This window comes from Heterodontus francisci, chromosome 1, assembly GCF_036365525.1.
Source record: "Heterodontus francisci isolate sHetFra1 chromosome 1, sHetFra1.hap1, whole genome shotgun sequence".
NCBI classification, from domain to species: Eukaryota; Metazoa; Chordata; class Chondrichthyes; order Heterodontiformes; family Heterodontidae; genus Heterodontus; species Heterodontus francisci.
The window spans coordinates 287,675,401-287,695,735 of NC_090371.1; the positions used below are offsets into that span (position 1 = coordinate 287,675,401).

General features: G+C 43.2%; 1 protein-coding gene across 1 annotated transcript; it reads left to right on the forward strand.

Moving 5' to 3' along the window:
* Nucleotides 1–2,764: 2,764 nt before the first annotated feature.
* smim19 (small integral membrane protein 19) lies at nt 2,765–19,248 on the forward strand. The gene is made up of 3 exons (XM_068047467.1): nt 2,765–2,957; nt 3,285–3,409; nt 9,344–19,248. The coding sequence occupies exons 1-3, from the start codon at nt 2,827–2,829 to the stop codon at nt 9,400–9,402; spliced, it is 315 nt and encodes a 104-aa protein (XP_067903568.1). The 5' UTR covers nt 2,765–2,826; the 3' UTR covers nt 9,403–19,248.
* Nucleotides 19,249–20,335: the final 1,087 nt, after the last annotated feature.

Below are 20,335 nucleotides of genomic sequence, written 5' to 3' on the forward strand. Positions count from 1 at the left end.
ATTCTAACAAATTAGACAAACATGATTTCCCCTTCATAAGACCATTTTGACTCTGCTGGATTGTATTAAGATTTAAGTGCCCCGCTATAACCTCTTTTAATAATAGATTCCAGCATTTTCCCTGTGACAGATTTTATGCTAACTGGCCTGTAGTTTCCTGCTTTCTGTCTCCCTCGCTATTTTCCAATCTGATGGGGCATTTGCAGGATCTCGGGAATTTTGGAAAATTACAACCAATGCATCTACTATCTTAGCAGCCACTTCTTTTAAGACCCTTGGATGCAAGCCATCAGATCCCGGGGACTTCTCAACCTTTAGTTCTAAAAGTTTTCTCAGTACCCTTTCCCTGATGATTGTAATTGTTTTAAGTTCCTCCCTCCCTTTCACCTCATGATTTACAAGTATTTCTAGGATGTTATTTGTGTCTTCTAATGTGAAAACAGGCACAAAATATATGTTCAACACTTACGCCATTTCCTTATTTCCCATTATCAATTCCCCAGTCTCGCCCTTGAAGGGACCAATGCTAACTTTAGTTACTCTTTTCCTTTTTAAATACTTGTAGAAACTCTGACAATCTGTTTTTACATTTCTAGCTAGCTTTCTCTCATACTCTAATTTCTCCCTCATTATTTGTCATTCTTTGCTGGTTTTTAAATTCTGTCCAATATTCTGACCGACCACTAATCTTCACAGAATTGTACACTTTTTTTCTTTCAATTTGATACTGCCTTTAACTTCCTTAGTTAACTACCGATGGTGCATCCTTCTCCTAGAGTCTTTCTTTCTCCTTAAATGTCTGCCATACATCTTTAGTGTCCTACCTTTAACCTAATTTCCCAGTTCACTTTAGCCAGCTCTGTCGTCTTACCCTTGTAATTGCCTTTTATTTACGTTTAAAACAATGGTCCTAGACCCACACTTCTCACCCTCAAACTGAATATGAAATTTAATCATATTATGATCACTGCGACCTAGAGGCTCCTTTACTATGAGGTCATTAATTAATCCTGTCTCAATGCACACGACCAGGTCGAGAATAGCCTGCTCTCTGGTTGGCTCTAGAACATGCTTTTCTAAGAAACTGTCCCAAAAACACTCTATGAACTCATGTTCCAAGCTATCTTTGCCAATCTGATTCGTCCAATCTATATGTAGATTAAAATCACCCATGATTATTGCAGTACCTTTCTTACAAGCCCCTATTATTTCTTCCTGTATACTGTAGCTACTGTTTGGGGACCTATAAACTACTCCCTCAAGTGACTTTTTACCTTTGTTATTTCTTATCGCTATCCAAACAGATTCTTTTGATCTTTAGAACTAAAGTCATCGTTCACTACTGTACTGTCATCCTTAATTAACAGGGCTACCTCACCACCTTTTCCTAGCTTCCTAGAGTTCCTAAATGTCAAGTATCCTTGAATATTCAGGTCCCAGCCTTGGTCAACTTGCAGCCATGTCTCTGTAATGGCCATTCAGGTCATACCTATTTATCTCTATTTGAGCCATCAATTCATCTGTTTTGTTACAAATGATATGTACATTCAGATATAGAGCCTTTAATTCTGTCTTTTTACCACTTTTGCAAATTCTGGCTTTCTCTACTGGTGGAGTCTTAAGTTTGCTCACTCTGTCCCTTCCTGTCACGCTCTGGTTATCATTGTCCATTTTGCTAGCTTGTACTATTGACGTGAATATATTCAATGACCCAGCCTCCACTGCTGTCTGGGGAAGAGAACTCCAAAGATTAATGACCCTCTGAGAGAAGAAATTCCTCATCTCCATCTTAAATGGGAGACCCCTTATTTTGAAACTGTGCTCCTAGTTCTAGATTCCCCCATGAGGGGAAAACATCCTCTAAACTCCTATGAGTATAGGCCCAACCTTTCCTCATAAGGCAACCCCTTCATCCCAGGAATCAACCTAGTGAACCTTCTCTGAACTGCCTCTGATGCAAGTATTAAAAATATTTCCAAAAGCAAAATACTGCGGATGCTGGAAATCTGAAACTTGCAAGTATTGGAACTATTTCTGCTAGTTGGGGCGTCTAACATGAGGGGACAGTATAAAAAAAAAAAATTAGAGTCAGGGATTTCAGGAGTGAAATTAGGAAACGCTTCTTCACGCAAGGGATGGTAGAGGTTTGGAACTCTCTTCCACCAATGGCAATTGTTTCTAAATCAATTGTTAAAATTAACTCAGATTGATAGATTTTTGTGAACCAAAGGTATATGAGACAAAAGCAGCTGTATGGAGTTAGGTCACAGATTACCCAAGATCTCATTGAATGGCAGAACTCACTTGACTTTGGAGTCAGAACTAAAGACAATAGCTTCAATGTTCTCAACATTTAACTACAGGAAATTTCTGCTCCTCTAGTATTGGATGTCAGGCTGAAATTTTAGCAACAGTGGAAGAGTGCAGAGAGGTGGTGGTCAGCTAAAGCTGGAAACTTTACAAATGAGGCTCAGTACTGTTCCTTGACCTTAACTGTCCTTTCTACCAACTCCAAATCCTTTGCTCTTAATTAAAACAGTAAGGAGACACAGAAATGCCCTAATAGAAAAATACAGAGAGGCTGAACGAATAAACCCAAATCATAAATAACAAACGAAACTTAACAATTTGAATGATAATGCCTGCTGCACACTGAGCCGGTCCAGGGACTTTGTGAATACAGACTCTGAAGGCGGAATAACCCGTGACCGAGGTTCAAACTATTGACCTTTCAACTTGGATTTAAACAGCGCATTCCGGCGCATCTTGGTGACGTACTTTGTTTTTGAGGAGCGGAGCCACAGCGGGAGTGGGGAACTGCCCAGGATGGCGGCGGCGAGAGTAATGGCGGGCGGCGCGGGGATGGACTACACAGTGCACGAGGCCTGGAACGATGCAACCAACGTTTATCTGATCGCCATTCTGGTCAGCTTCGGCCTCCTGGTCTATGCGCGCAAGTGAGTGACAGGCACCGGTCCGGAGCTGGGAGAGAGGTGTGGAGACCGGGGGCGGTGGAAGGTGTGGAGGGAAACGTCTGTATTCCACCCCCCCGGTCTCTCCCCTCACTGTTTCTCTCTGACTCTTGCTCTCCGCGCCGCTTCTGGTCCTGGGTGCAAGGGTAAAAGGCCTGAAATTTTGACGCCTCGGCAACTGCTGCAGAGGGAGCCTGGGTATGGTTCCGGAGAGAAGGGTTGAGATAGGCCAAACGGCCTATTGTTATTCATTGTTATCTGGGACCTTGTTTCATTTAGAACTTGACTGATTTTTCCTCATTTTTATTTTAGAAATAAAAGGAAGATCATGAGGATATTTACTGTGCCTCCGGCCGCTGATGCAACACCTGAGCCCAACTTTTATGACAACTTACAGAAAGTTCGCTTCCGCCAACAGTTAGAAATGTATTATATTGGTAAGTAAGTTATATTCAGTGCTGATGAGGCATTTGATAAAGGGCAACATAACAGGCTTGTCAGCAAAGTTAGAGCCCATGAAGTTAAAGGGACAGTAGCAGCATGGATATGAAATTGGCTGAGTGACAAGAAACAGAGAGAAGTTGTGGACGGTGGTTTCTCAGACTGGAGGAAAGGTCAGTTTTAGGACCCCTGCTTTTCTTGAAATATGTTCATGACCTAGGCTTGGGTGCACAGGGCACAATTTCAAAATTTGCAGATGATACAAAACTTGGAAGTACTGTGAACTGTGAGGCAGATAGTGTAGAACTTCAAGAGGAGATATACAGGTTGGTGGAATAGGCAGACAAGTGGCAGATCAAATTTAATGCCAAAAAGTGTTAAGTGATTCATTTTGGTCAGAAGAATGAGGAGAGGCATTATAAATTAAAGGGTACAATTCTAAAGGAATACAGGAGCGGAGGGACCTGGGGGTACATGTGCACAAATCACTGAAGGTTGCAGGGCAGGTTGAGAAAGTGGTTAATAATGCATGTGGGATCCTGGGCTTCATAAAAAGGGGCACAGAGTACAAAAACAAGGAAGTTGTATATCTGTATAAAACACTGGTTCGGCCTCAACTGGAGTATTGTGTCCAGTTCTGGGCACCATACTTTAGGAAGGAGGTTAAGGCATTATAGAGGGTGCAGAAAAGTTTCACAAGAATGGGTCCAGGGATGAGGAATCTCAGTTATATGGATAGGTGCGCTCCTCTAATTCCAGCTTCTTGAGCATCCCTGATTTTAATCACTCCACATTGGCGGACGTGCCTTCAGCTGCCTGGACTCTAAACTCTGAAATTCCCTCCTTAAACCTCGCTGCCTCTCTACCTCCTCCTTTTAAGATGCTCATTAAAACCTATCTCTTTGAGCAAGCTTTTGGTTGTCTGCCCTCATATGATATATGATTTGGTATCATACTTAGTTTAAAATGCTCCTGTGAAGCGCCTTGGGATGTTTTATTATCTTAAAGGCGCTCTATAAATATAAGTTGTTGTGATAGGCCAAACCGGTTTAAAAACAGCAAGTTTCCTTTCCAAAAGGTCATTAGTGAACCAGTTGGGATTTTTGTGATTTTCTTTTACCAGTTTTTCCAGATTTTCTTTTAAATGAATGAATTCAAATTTTCAAATAGCTATGATTGGTTCTGAATTTATGTTCCCTGAATTATTAGTCCAGTAACATAACTACCACACTGAGCCCTGGCCATTCCCTGCTATTCCCATCCAGGCTTTCTGAGGCCAATGATAGTGGCCCCTATTACTGCTCTGGCTGAGATCTCACAGCCCAGAGTGAAGATCCATCTTGGGCCTTTCCTTTCTCTTATTGCTGAGCCCAGTTATTGGTAATGGTGATTTTATGTTCAAATGTACAGCTATGTTTTCTGTGTATTACTGTTCAAGAAAACCTTTCACAAAACAAAAAGCTGAGTGGTCCCCAATTTCTATTTAATGTATCAAGATAAATTCCTAAAAATTGAAATGTTAGTCCTCAAGCAGTCTTCACCACATGCACACAGCCGGTTGCTGTCGATGCCCATTCCGGCCGCTAAGTTAAGCTGGTTACAATGATATAAATCTTTTATCTTAGCTTCTAATAAGATTGTGGTGGGAGAGATTTGAAAATATTAGGATCCAAATGCTTTTAAAAAAAATCCATTTATTAGTAATTCAGTGTTAAGTGTCAGGTTAGAACACACTGGCTTGTCACACTAAAAGTCAAATTTATATCTAAAGTATTTTGATTACCACATTTAAGATTCCCAATGATGGGCACCATCTTTCCACCAATCCTGGTTTCCAGATATAATGCATTTGAATATTGCTGCAAATAGAGACATGTTGTCTAAGCTTTTTGTCTTGCACTCATCAGGACAATCGCAAGAATAACCAATGTAAGGGAAAACAACAGCTTATACTGCATGAGAAGAGAGTTCTCATGATTGGTTGGCAAGTGAACTCTGGTAGAAGCGTTGCCATGGCGAATGCACCAGTTTACGGTGATTGACAGTTAACTGCCAAGCTTTGTTTAAAATTTAAACCAGGCAGCTCGACTCTGGTCAAGGCATTGAATTAGCAAAATTCAAAACAGTGTCCAACATTAGATGTGATTCTGTGATTGGACAACATTTTCTAAATAATCCACAGTGTGCTAAGAATTACACTGACAACCAATTTAAGATTGTCGGGGCTCGCAGTGTGGCGCATTTGCGCATACTGGAAGCTGCATATATTAATACACAGGGCCCTGTTCTTTGCAGACAGAAAGAATATGTGCAAACATTGTGCCTGCTTCAGCTGAACAAACTAAGTGACAGCCATTCACTGTTTCATTCCTCAGGGCAATGCCTTGACCAAGCAGAGTCCAGCTGCCTGGTTTAAATTTTAAACAAAGCTTGGCAGTTAACTGTCAGTCACCATAAACTGTGCATTCTCCATGGCAAAGCCTCTACCAATCAGAGTTCATTTGCCAACCAATCAGCACTCTCTTCTCATGCAGTATAAGTTGTTGTTTTCCCTTACATTGGTTATTCTTGCGATTGTCCTGAAGAGTGCAAGATGAACAGCTTAGACAACATGTCTCTATTTTTAGCAATACTCAAGTTCTGTACTTCTAAACTACCATATATAATGTATTATTCTGGTTGGTCATTACTTTGTCCTGGAAATATTCCTCTATTCGTAAAGTTGTTCAGGATTTTGTTGATGAAGCTTGCATCTTTAAATATATACATATTAAACCATAAAGATAAATCCAAAATCTTAATCCTGTTGGTGTTAACTGACATATGTTACCTGTGGTCAACTGGTTATTCTTGGTACTTCTCACTGTCTGACATTTCAACAAAGTCTATTTTAACACAAGAAGTGTCAGGAATAAGGGTGATTAACTTAGAGCATGGATCAGTACTTGGAGCTACGATGCTGTGGCCATTACGGAGACATGGATATCACAGGGGCAGGAATGGATATTGGATGTTCCGGGGTTTAGATGTTTCAAAAGGAATAGGGAGGGAGGTAAAAGAGGTGGGGGAGTGGCATTGCTAATCAGGGATAGAATCACAGCTGCAGAAAGGGAGGTTGTCGAGGAGGGTTTGTCTACTGAGTCCGTATGGGTGGAAGTCAGAAACAGGAAAGGAGCAGTCAATTTGTTGGGAGTTTTCTATAGACCCCCCCCCCCAATAGCAACAGAGACATGGAGGAACAGATTGGGAGTCAGATTTTGGAAAGGTGCAGAAGTAACAGGGTTGTTGTCATGGGTGACTTCAACTTCCCTAATATTGATTGGAACCTCCTTAGTGCAAATAGTTTGGATGGAGCAGATTTTGTCAGGTGTGTCCAGGAAGGTTTCCTGCATCAATATGTAGATAGTCTCCCTTCTAGTCGGCCTATGTTGGACTTGGTGCTTGGCAACGAACCAGGCCAGGTGGCAGATCTTTCGGTGGGAGAGCATTTCGGTGATAGTGATCACAACTCCCTGACCTTTACTATAGTCACGGAGAGGGACAGAAGCAGACGGGATGGGAAAATATTTAATTGGGGGAGGGGGAATTACAATGCTATTAGGCAGGAACTGGGGAGCATAAATTGGGAACAGATGTTCTCGGGGAAGTGCACGACAGAAATGTGGAGGTTGTTTAGGGAGCACTTGCTGTGACTGCTGGATAGGTTTGTCCCGATGAGGAAGGGATGGTAGGGTGAAGGAACCTTGGATGACAAGAGATGTGGAACAGCTAGTCAAGAGGAAGAAGGAAGCTTACTTAAGGTTGAGAAAGCAAGGATCAGACGGGGCTCTGGAGGGTTACAAGGTAGCCAGGAAGGAACTGAAGAATGGACTTAGGAAAGCTAGAAGGGGACATGAAGTCTTGGCGGGTAGGATTAAGGAAAATCCCAAGGCGTTCTACACTTATATGAGGGACAAGAGGATGGCCAGAGTGAGGGTAGGGCCGATCAGGGATAGTGGAGGGAACTTGTGCCTGGAGTCGGAGGAGGTAGGGGAGGTCCTAAATGAATATTTTGCTTCAGTATTCACTAGTGAGAGGGACCTGGTCGTTTGTGAGGACAGCGTGGAACAGGCTGATATGCTCGAACAGGTTGAGGTTAAGAGGGATGATGTACTGGTAATTTTGAATGCTATGAGGACAGATAAGTCCCCGGGGCCAGACAGGATATACCCAAGGACAAAACGGGAAGCGAGGGAAGAGATTGCTGCGCCTTTGGCGATGATCTTTGCGTCTTCACTGTCCGCTGGAGTAGTACCGGATGATTGGAGGGTGGCAAATGTTGTTCCCTTGTTCAAGAAAGGGAATAGGGATAATCCTGGGAATTATAGACCAGTCAGTCTTGCGTCGGTAGTGGGCAAATTATTGGAGAGGATTCTGAGACAGGATTTATGATTATTTGGAAAAGCGCAGTTTGATTAGAGACAGTCAGCATGGCTTTGTGAGGGGCAGGTCATGCCTCACAAGCCTTACTGAATTCTTTGAGGATGTGACAAAACACATTGATGAAGGAAGAGCAGTGGATGTGGTGTATATGGATTTTAGCAAGGCGTTTGATAAGGTTCCCCATGGTAGGCTCATTCAGAAAGTAAGGAGGATTCAGGGAAAGTTGGCTGTCTGGATACAAAATTGGCTGGCCCATAGAAGTCAGAGGGTGGTAGTAGATGGAAAGTATTCAGCATGGAGCTCGGTGATCAGTGGTGTTCCACAAGGATCTGTTCTGGGACCTCTGCTCTGTGATTTTTATAAATGACTTGGATGAGGAAGTGGAAGGCTGGGTTAGCAAGTTTGCCGATGACACGAAGGTTGCTGGAGTTGTGGATAGTGTGGAAGGCTGTTGTAGGTTGCAACGGGACATTGACAGGATGCAGAGCTGGGCTGAGTAGTGGCAGATGGAGTTCAACCTGGAAAAGTGTGAAGTGATTCATTTTGGCAGGTCGAATTTGAATGCGGAATACAGGCTTCAAGACAGGATTTTTGGTAGTGTGGAGGAACAGCGGGATCTTGGGGTCCATGTCCATAGATCGCTCAAAGTTGCCACCCAAGTTGATAGGGTTGTTAAGAAGGCGTATGGCGTGTTGGCTTTCATTAACAGGGGGATTGAGTTTAAGAGCCGCGAAGTTATGCTGCAGCTCTATAAGGCCCTGGTTCGACCACACTTGGAATATTGTGTTCAGTTCTGGTCGCCTCATTATAGGAAGGATGTGGAAGCTTTAGAGAGGGTGCAGAGGAGATTTACCAGGATGCTGCCTGGATTGGAGGGCATGTCCTACGAAAAAAGATTGAGGGAGCTAGGGCTTTTCTCATTGGAGCGAAGAAGGATGAGAGGTGACTTGATAGAGGGGTACAAGATGATGAGAGGCATAGATAGAGTGGATAGCCAGAGACTTTTTCCCAGGGCGGAAAGGGCTATCACCAGGGGGCATAATTTTAAGGTGATTGGAGGAAGGTTTCGGGGAGATGTCAGAGGTAGGTTCTTTACACAGAGTGGTGGGTGCGTGGAATGCACTGCCAGCGGTGGTGGTAGAAGCAGATACATTAGGGGCATTTAAGCGACTCTTGGATAGGTACATGGATGATAGAATGAAGGGTAGGTGGTTAGTTTGATCTTAGAGTAGGTTAAAGGTTCGGCACAACATCGTGGGCCGAAGGGCCTGTATTGTTCTATGTTCTAAAGTGACCAGCAACATTCACTGCAGCGAGTCTTGGGTCAGTAAGCAGAAACCTGTCCAAATCTGGTCATGTGGTTGCTACAGTTGCAATTTTGAGCTGAGAAGATAAAGTGAAACTTCAGTGCAAGACTCTTGCATTTCTCTTAGAAAACATTTTTAAAAACGCTAACACTGTTTTTGTTTATAATTTATTTTAAGTAATATTGTTTTGTATTGTTTCAGCACGAAAGTACGACCAACAGCAAGGACAGTCGGACAGTGTGCAGCTTACAGTGGAGTGAAAACTGCTAATTACAGCATAGCATCTCAAAGCCACTATTGTTACTTAAGTAGAGATGATATGGCACGGCCAGACAAATAAAGACACTTAACTGAAGATGGAACCAGTAAAAGGAAATGTTGGAAATCTGAAATCGAAGCAGAAAATGCTGGAAATTGGAGCTTAATTACCAGCCCCTACAGAACAAATAGACAGGAGAGATGGGATTGCTGCTCGCCTTATTTAAAAAATGTTGCCCTGTTTTTCTCAACCTGCATCTAAAACTGCAAAACTGTTAATTACATACATTTCTTCCCCATAAAATAGGATGAGGGGGGGAGTCAAGATCTCATGTGCACTCGTGTGTTTGCATGACTGCTTCCCTGACCTCATGTTCACTATAACAACATAAGAAATAGGAGCTGGTGTAGACCATACAGCCCCTCGAGCCTGCTGCACCAGTCAATATTATCATGGCTGGTCCAATCTGCACCTTCTCCTTTGTTATCTCTTGCCCAACACCCACCTCACTTGTTTATAATCTGTGACTTTTCTAATATTTGTCAGTTCCGAAGAAGGGTCACTGACCCGAAACGTTAACTCTGCTTCTCTTTCCACAGATGCTGCCAGACCTGCTGAGTGACTCCAGCATTTCTTGTTTTTGTTTCAGATTTCCAGCATCCGCAGTATTTTGCTTTTATAATATTATCATGGCTGATCTTCGCTGCCAGTAAAATGCAGCGGGGCCTTTCCAGCGTCATGGCGTGCTTCTCCCGGAAGAATTTTCTGGGCCCCCCCTGCCATGTCCCCGATGAAGGAGGCCTCATAAAATTCAGCCCTTAGTGTGAGGATTCTCATTGCTACTTAATGTTCGAAAGTTAGCTCCTTTTTTAAAATAATTTGTATTTGGATTTTTTAATAGGACTGTTTTAAGTCAGGATGTTTTTAAATGCAAGTACAAAGAAATAATGTTGACTGAATATGGCTTTTTAAAATAATTGGAATTGTTCCTTTTTTAATGCTTAGAAGATTTCTCTATTTTCACTTTTGCTCCTCTTCCATGTTTCCTGCTGGTATAGCCGCAGGGATTCGTTGGCCATTTGGTGATTTGTGAAGTGAGAATCTGGGCAATATTACTCTGCTAATTAACGCTGGAACCATCCAAGTTAGGCTCATTATGCATTAGATTAGATTAGAGATACAGCACTGAAACAGGCCCTTCGGCCCACCGAGTCTGTGCCGACCATCAACCACCCATTTATACTAATCCTACACTAATCCCATATTCCTACCAAGCATCCCCACCTGTCCCTATCACCTACTTAAACTAGTGACAATTTATAATGGCCAATTTACCTATCAACCTGCAAGTCTTTTGGACTGTGGGAGGAAACCGGAGCACCCGGAGAAAACCCACGCAGACACAGGGAGAACTTGCAAACTCCACACAGGCAGTACCCAGAATCGAACCCGGGTCCCTGGAGCTGTGAGGCTGCAGTGCTAACCACTGCGCCACTGTGCCGCTCCTGCTTACACCAGATGTTTGGGTCACAATATAGTGAGGAAGAGTGAGAACTCTACAAAAGTTTCTGCTTGCTGTCCTGAAGTCCATTGTATCACCTTCCAAATTCTGCTTTGACAGCAATTGAATAATTCAAGCCACACCAGAAATTCTGGTGTGTGTGGTTGAGTACAATTTACACAGCCTCTCATCACCCAGAGTACTGCGTACAGTTTTGGACACCTTATTTAAGGAGGGTTATACTTGCATTGGAGGCAGTTCAGTGACGTTTCACTCAGCTGATTCCTGGGATAAACAGGTTGCCTTATGAGGAAAGGTTGAGCAAGTTAGGCCTATACTCGTTGAGTTCACAAGAATGAGATGATCTTATTGAAACATATAAGATTCTGAGGGGGCTTGACAGGGTAGATGCTGTGAGGATGTTTCCCCTCGTGGATCAATCTAGAACTAGGGGGCACAGTTTCAAAATAAAAGGTCTTCATTTAAGATGGAGATGAGGAGGAATTCTCTGAGTCGTTAACCGTTGGAATTTTCTTCCCCAGGGAGCAGTGGAGGCTGGGTCATTGAATATATTTTGGGCTGAGGTGGACAGATTTTTGATCTACAAGGGAGTCGAGGGTTATGTGGGGGGGGGGGGGCGGTGTTGAGGGGGGCAGGAAAGTGGGGTTAAGGCCACAATCAGATCAGCCATGATCTAATTGAATGGTGAAGCAGGCTTAAGGGACCAAATGGCCTACTCCTGCTCCTGTTTCTTATGTCCTTATATCATAGGACAACCCTCTCATCCCAGGAACCAATTTATTGAACCTTCATTGTACCACCTCAAATGCAAATATATCCTTCCTTAAATATGGAGACCAAAACGACGCACAGTATTCCAGGTGTGGTCTCACCAAAGCCCTGTACAATTATAGCAAGAATTTCCTTATTCTTGTGCTCCAATCCCCTTGCAATAAAGGCTAGCATGCCATTTGCCTTCCTAATTGCTTGCTGTACCTGCATGCTAATTTTCTGTGTTCCTTGTACGAGTATACCCAAGTCTCTCTCGACATCACCATTTTGAAATTTAATGCCTTTTTAAAAAAAAAAAAAAATTCTGCTTTTCTATTACTACAAAGGTGAATAACCTCACACTTCCCCACTTCTCTGCCTCTAAGGTATCAAACTTTACTTTAGCTACTCTCCTTTTTATATACTTGTAAAAACTCTTACCATCTGTTTTTAAATTCCTGGCTATTTTACCTTCATTCTATTTTTTCCCTTTTTTAATCAACTTTCTGGTCACCCTTTGCTAGTTTCTAAAACATTCCCAATCCTCAGGCTTACCACTATTCTTTGCAACATTATCAGCCTCTTTTTAAAAAATCTAATACTATCCTTAACTTCTGCAGTAAGCTACAGATGGATCCTTCTTGCTTTCATTTTTTAATGGAATGTATTTTTGTTGAACATTTTGAATTGTTTCTTTAAATGTTTCCCACTGTTTATTTACTGATACCTTTTAGTGTATTTACCCAATCAACCTTAGCCAGCTCTCCCCCCATATCTCTAATTGGCTTTGTTTAAGTGTAAGATTCTTGTTTGGGACTGAAATATGTCACTTTCAAACTTAATATGGAATTCAGTTGTGTTATGATCATGTTTTTCCCAGAGGATCTTTTACTATGAGATTACTAATTAAACCTGCCTCATTGCACAATATTGGATCTAAAATGGCTTTATCCCAAATTGGTTCCACCATGTATTGTTCTAGGAAACTATTACAAAAGCATTCTCCAAATTCATCTTCCAGTCTATCTTTGCCAATTTGATTTATCCAGTCTACATGAAGATTTATTTCTTGCATAGTGCTCTGTCCAACAGTTACAAGTACTGTTTGGGGGCCTTTTAACCACTCCCACCAGCGTTTTCTGACCCTTGCTATTCCTAATCTATACCCGTACTGATTCTACTTCCTGATCTTCTAAGCCAAGATACTTTCTCGCTACTGTCCTTATGTAATCCTTTTATTGTGAGGGCTATTCCTCTTTTTCCATTCTATTTGCCTTTTCAAAATATCTTGTACCCGGGAATATTTATTTCCTAACCTTGGTCACCTTGTAACATTGTTTCTGTAATGGTGATTATATCTAAACCATTTATCTTTATTTGTTCCACTAGTTCATTTATCTTGTTGGGAATGTTTCAAATATTCAGATAAAGAGACTTTAATTTTTTTTACTACTGTTCTTTGCATGGACCTTATTCGCTGATGCACTATTACCGTTAAACTCTGTCTCTTCCTGTCCCACTCTGCTTGTCTTCAACCAAATCAATTGCCTCAACTTTTCTCTTTAATTTCTAAATCTCCTTTCACCTGAGGCCTCGGCCTTTTTAGTTTAAAGCCTTCAACCAATCTCGTCACTATTTCGACAATCTGTCCCTCAACTATGTAGCTCTTAGGCCCAGCTCTGCAGTCAAAGAACAAGAACAAAGAAAATTACAGCACAGGAACAGGCCCTTCGGCCCTCCAAGCCTACGCCGCTCCAGATCCTCTATCTAAACCTGTCGCCTATTTTCTAAGGGTCTGTATCTCTTTACTTCCTGCCCATTCATGTATCTGTCTAGATACATCTGAAAAGATGCTATCGTGCCCGCGTCTACCACCTCCGCTGGCAACGTGTTCCAGGCACCCACCACCCTCTGCGTAAAGAACTTTGCACGCATATCCCCCTTAAACTTTTCCCCTTTCACTTTGAACTCGTGTCCCCTAGTAATTGAATCCCCCACTCTGGGGGGGGGAAAAGCTTCTTGCTATCCACCCTGTCTATGATTTTGTACACCTCAATCAGGTCCCCCCTCAACCTCTGTCTTTCTAATGAAAATAATCCTAATCTACTCAACCTCTCTTCATAGCTAGCGCCCTCCATACCAGGCAACATCCTGGTGAACCTCCTCTGCACCCTCTCCAAAGCATCCACATCCTTTTGGTAGTGTGGCGACCAGAACTGCACGCAGTATTCCAAATGTGGCCGAACCAAAGTCCTATACAACTGTAACATGACCTGCCAGCTCTTGTACTCAATACCCCGTCCGATGAAGGAAAGCATGCCGTATGCCTTCTTGACCACTCTATTGACCTGCGTTGCCACCTTCAAGGAACAATGGACCTGAACACCCAAATCTCTCTGTACATCAATTTTCCCCAGGACTTTTCCATTTACTGTATACTTCACTCTTGAATTGCATCTTCCAAAATGCATCACCTCGCATTTGCCCTGATTGAACTCCATCTGCCATTTCTCTGCCCAACTCTCCAGTCTATCTATATTCTGCTGTATTTTCTGACAGTCCCCTTCACTATCTGCTACTCCACCAATCTTAGTGTCGTCTGCAAACTTGCTAATCAGACCACCTATACTTTCCTCCAAATCATTTATGTATATCACAAACAACAGTGGTCCCAGCACGGATCCCTGTGGAACACCACTGGTCACACGTCTCCATTTTGAGAAACTCCCTTCCACTGCTACTCTCTGTCTCCTGTTGCCCAGCCAGTTAGTTATCCATCTAGCTAGTACACCTTGGACCCCATGCGCCTTCACTTTCTCCATCAGCCTACCATGGGGAACCTTATCAAACGGCTTACTGAAGTCCATGTATAAGACATCTACAGCCCTTCCCTCATCAATCAACTTTGTCACTTCCTCAAAGAATTCTATTAAGTTGGTAAGACATGACCTTCCCTGCGCAAAACCATGTTGCCTATCACTCAGAGATTTCACTCTCAAACCATGGAGCCACGATGGCTGTTCGAGGTTACAAAGTGTTCTGAAAAGATAGGGAAGGGAGAAAGGAAGTTGGGGTGGCAGTACTGATTGGGGAAGATCTTTCTTTTTTTTCTTTTGGGCCTCCTTATCTCGAGAGACAATGGATACGCGCCTGGAGGTGGTCAGTGGTTTGTGAAGCAGCGCCTGGAGTGGCTATAAAGGCCAATTCTGGAGTGACAGGCTCTTCCACAGGTGCTGCAGAGAAAATTTGTTTGTCGGGGCTGTTGCACAGTTGGCTCTCCCCTTGCGCCTCTGTCTTTTTTCCTGCCAACTACTAAGTCTCTTCGACTCGCCACAATTTAGCCATGTCTTTATGGCTGCCCGCCAGCTCTGGCAAATGCTGGCAACTGACTCCCACGACTTGTGATCAATGTCACACGATTTCATGTCGCGTTTGCAGACGTCTTTATAGCGGAGACATGGACGGCCGGTGGGTCTGATACCAGTGGCGAGCTCGCTGTACAATGTGTCTTTGGGGATCCTGCCATCTTCCATGCGGAAGATCTACAGAGTGGTGATATTGGGGTACTTTAATGACCCAAGTATCAATTAGGATAATAAAAGCAAAACATTTTGGATACTGGAAATCTGAAATAAAAACAAAGTGCTGGAAATTTTCAGCAAGTCTGGCAGCATCTGTGGAGAGAGAAACCGAGTTAGCATTTCAGGTCTGTGCCCTTTAATTAGATGTTCTGTTGAAAGGTCGCAGACTTGAAACATTAACTCTATTTCCATCAATTAGGATGATCGAGTAAAGGAGAAGGAGACATTTCTGAAATGTGTTCGGGCGAACTTCCTTGACCAATATGTTCTCAGTCCAACTAGGAAGGAGGCATTGCCGGATCTGGTGCTGGGGAATGAGGTGGGCCAAGTGGACAGTGTCTCTGGGGGAACACTTGGGTAGGAGTGATCATATAATCGAGTTTAGATTAGTAATGGAGAAAAGCAAAGAACAATCTAAAGTAGAACTTCTAAATTGGAAGAGGGCTAACTTCAGTGGGATGAGAGGGATCTAGCCAGGGTAATATAGAACCAAAGATTGACAGGAAAAACTTCAACAGAACAGTGGGTGATCTTTAAAGAGATGTTTTAGGTACAGGCTAGGTACACACCAACAAGGGAGAAAGGTAAGGGAAGCAAAGCCAGGGCTGCTTGGTTGACCAGGGAGATAGAGAATATGATGAAACAAAAAAGAGGGTGTATGATGCATGTCAGGTGAATTTTTCAAGCAGAAGCAGGCCATATACAATAAGTTGAGGGGGGAGGTGAAGAGGTAAATTAGACTGGCAAAGAGAATATGAGAATAGAATGGTAGTTAACATGAACGAGAACCTAAAAATCTTCCACCAGCATGTAAATAGTAAGTGGGTAGTAAAGGTGGGATGGGACCCATGAAGGCAAAGAGTTAATCTATACTTGGAGGCACAAGGCAAGGCTAGAATATTCAATGAGTATTTTGTATTGGTGTTTACTAAGGAAGAGGGTGTTGATAAAATATCAGTAGAAGTGGAGATGGTAGAGATAATGGGTGGGGGTGAAAATTGATAGGCAGGATGTACTGGAAAGGCTGGCTAAGCTTAGTGGATAGGTCACCTGGTCTGCATGGCTTGCATCCCAGGTTGCTAAAGGAAGTGGGAGTGGAGATAGTGGAAGGGTTTGCCATAATCTTCCAATCTTCCCTCGATATGGACGAAGGGCTAGAGGATCAGAGTGGCAAATGTGACCCCCTTATTCAAGAAAGGGTGTAAGGTCATTCCTAGTAACTAAAGGCCAGTCAGTTTAGCATCAGTGGCAGGTAAGGTATCAGAAACAATAGAGAAATAAACAACTGGCATTTGGAGTGGTTTGAGTTAATTAAGGACAGCCAGCACCAATTTGTAAAAGGGAGATCATGCTTGACTAATCTAATGTGGGAAAATGTGAAATTGTCCATTTTGGCAGGAAGAATAAAAAAGAAGCATATTATCTAAATAGTGTGAGATTGCAGAGCTCTGAGATGCAGAGGGATCTGGGTGTCCTAGTGCATGAATCGCAAAAGGTTAGCATGCAGGGTCAACATGTAATTGGAAAGCTAATAGAATATTATAATTTATTGCGAGGGGAATTGAATGCAAAAGTAGGGAGGTTATGCTTCAGCTATACAGGGCATTGGTGAGACCACATCTGGAGTACTGTGTACAGTATTGGTCCCCTTATTTAAGGAAGGATGTAGATGTGTTGAAAGCAGTTCAGAGAAGGTTTACTAGACTAATACCTGGAATGGGCGGGTTGTCTTATGAGGAAAGGTTGGACAGGCTGGCTTGTATCTGCTGGAGTTTAGAAGAGTAAGAGACGACCTAATTGAAATTTATAACATCCTGAGGATCTTGACAGGGTGGATCTGGAAAGGATGCTTTCCCCTTGGAGAATCTAGAACTAGGGTTGACTATTTAAAAATAAGGGGTCACCCATTTAAGACAGATGAGAATTTTTTTTCTCTGAGGGTCATGAGTCTTTGGAATTCTCTTGCTCAAAAGACGGTGGAAGCAGAGTCTTTAAATATTTTTAAGGCAGAAGTAGATAGATTCTTGATAAGCAAGGGGGTGAAAGGTTATCGGGGGTAGGTGGGAATGTGGAGTCGAGGTCACAGTCAGGTCAGCCATGATCCTATTGAATGGCAGAGCAGGCTCGAGGGGCCAAGTGGCCTACTCCTCCTAATTCATATGTTTTTACGTCATTGAATTTTTTGATGACGTAACAGAAGTTTGATGAAGGAAATGCAATAGATGTTGGCTATGTTAATTTTAAGAAAGGCATTTGACAAAGTACCGCATAAAAGGCTAATTAACAAAATAGGGGCTCATGGAATAGGAGGGTCAGTGTCAGCTTGGGTAAGAAATTGGCTTAAGGACAGAAAATAGCGAGTTGTGGTAAATGGTTGTTTTCTGACTGGAGGATGGTAGACAGTGGTGTTCCCCAAGGGTCAGTGCTAGGCCCTCCGATTTTTTTTTTGCTGTATATAAATGTCTTGGATATTGGAATACAGAGTAAAATTTCAAAATTTGCCAATGATTCCAAACTTGGAGGTTTGACAAACAGTGAGGATGATACCAATAAATTGTAACAGGATTTAGATAGGCTAGCAGAATGGACAGACAAGTGGCAGATGGAATTTAATACAGAGAAGTGTGAAGTGAAGCATTTTGACAAAAGGAATAGGGAGAGGCAATATGGACGAATGGCACAGTTCTAAAGAGTGTGCAGGGATCTTGGGGTTCATATGCATAGATCCTTGAAGATAGCAGGACATATTGAGAGAGTAATTATGAGAGCATATGGGATCTTGGGTTTTATTTTTATTTAGAGATGCAGCACTGAAACAGGCCCTTCGGCCCACCGAGTCTGTGCTGACCATCAGCCACCCATTTATACTAATCCTACATTAATCCTATATTCCTACCACATCCCCTCAATTCCCCTACCACCTACCTACACTAGGGACAATTTACAATGGCCAATTTACCTATCGACCTGCAAGTCTTTGGCTGTGGGAGGAAACTGGAGTACCCGGCGGAAACCCACGCAGTCACAGGGAGAACTTGCAAACTCTGCACAGGCAGTACCCAGAATCGAACCTGGGTCGCTGGAGCTGTGAGGCTGTAGTGCTAACCACTGTGCCGCCCTTTATAAATAGAGGTGTTGAGTAGAAAACCAGGGAAGTTATGCTGAACCTTTATAAAGCTCTGGTTAGGCCGCAAGTAGAGTATTGTGTCCAGTTCTGGTCAACACACTTTAGGAAGGATGTGAGGGTACTTGAGAAGGTGCAGAGGAGATTTACCAGAATGGTTCTTGGGATGGAGGAATTTTAGCTACAATATTATGTGGGAAAAGCTGGGGTTGTTCTCTGCGGATAAAGAAGGTTGAGGGTAGCTTTGATAGAGGTCCACAAGATTATGACAGCTTTATATCAGGTAGACAAAGAAAAGCCATTCTCATTACTGATGGTACAAGGACTAGGGGCCACAGGTTTAAGGTTTTGGGCAAGAGATGCAGGGGGAATGTGAGGGACAATTTTTTCATGTAGCGATTGGTAATGATCTGGAACTCGCTGCCGATGAGGGTGGTGAAAGCAAAGACGATGAATAATTTCAAAAGGAAATTGGATGGGCAATTGCAGGGCTACAGAGAGCGGAGGAAGGGGGCTGACTGGATTTCTCTACAGAGAGCTGGCAGGGACTCGATAAGCTGAATGGTCTCCTTCTGTGCTGCACTAACTCTCTGACAAATATTCAGGCAAGCTGATTTGCAAGCAGCCCATTTCCAAGGCCCAGCTCCTGGTGGCCTGCACTGTTGCCATGACAGTCCCTGGGCCCGATTTAAACACTGGGGATCCGCTCCACTCCTTGGTGTACCAGCTACTACTGTAGTTCCTGACTGGTTTGGATGACGAGCTTCAGTTTTGCAATGCACCTGTTCAATGAAGGATCTTCAGCAGCACAGGATTTGGAATTTAGCAGGGACTTCTGTATAGAGCCGCAATAAATATCTTAAAAACTCACTTCAGTCCCTTGAGTGTCAGCTGTGGCTCAGTTTGTAGCACTTCCGTGACTTAGTCTGAAGATTGTGGGAGGGAAATCCCTTGAATAGAAAAACTACATGTTGTTCTGGCAGGGGGAAGCCCAAGAGGCATCACGTGAGCATGGAGTGGGTTTTGCAGTAAAAAAAACACATTACTTGTGGTGATTTGACCCCACCCCACCAAATAGAAGGCTCCGAGACTACTTACTCCGCTTGACAATAAGCGTGGGCCCAGTTAATCTCGTGCATTTATGGCCTGACACTCCATCCCAGATGTCAATGATCAGTTCTATGAGACGCTTGATACTGTCATCAGTGGAATTCGCAGAACTGAGGGACTGTACCTTCAATGGGACTTCAATGCAAGAGTGGGTGCCTAATTCCACAGCTTGGCCAATGTGCATAGGGCACCACGGGATTGGCAAGATGAATGAAAATGGACAAAGGTTGCTAGAGCTATGCTGTCACCATGGACTCTGAGATGAACAGCTAATTCTAGGTCAAGCCGTGCTGCAAGGTACCTGATGACATCCGAGACCATGCCACTGGCACCAGCTAGATCTTATCACCAGATGTACCACCCTCAACCGTGTCCACATCACTCACAGTGCTGACTATGACATTGACCACTCCCTGGTGTGTAGCAGGGTCAGGCATCAGCCAAGGAAGCTACACCACTCCAAGAAGAAATGCCATCCTTGAATCAACACACCCTACCACTGACCCAGAAAGGACCCAGGAATTCCTCAACATCCTCAATCAGGCTCTTTCAGACAACAATGTCCAAGGCCAGAGTGCGGTGTCAAAATGGGATCATCTGCGCGTCACCATCTATAACCTTGCACTCACTGCATATGGGAAAAGAGATCAGAGGAACGGAGGAATGCTGACTGGTTTGAGGCTTATTGAACTGAAATATGAACATAAGCAATAGCAGCAGGAGTAGAGCATTCGGCACCTTGAGCCTGCTCCACCATTCAACTAGATCATGGCTGATCTTCTACCTCAACACCATTTTCCTGCGCAATCCCCATATCCCTTGATATCTTTAGTTCGTAGAAATCTAT

Excerpts from the sequence above, each read along its gene's own strand:
- smim19 (XM_068047467.1), top strand. The coding sequence starts at position 2,827 with ATGGCGGCGGCGAGAGTAATGGCGGGCGGCGCGGGGATGGACTACACA. Across the intron at positions 2,958-3,284 it reads CTCCTGGTCTATGCGCGCAA|AAATAAAAGGAAGATCATGA; the intron begins GTGAGTGACAGG and ends TTTTTATTTTAG. Across the intron at positions 3,410-9,343 it reads GTTAGAAATGTATTATATTG|CACGAAAGTACGACCAACAG; the intron begins GTAAGTAAGTTA and ends GTATTGTTTCAG.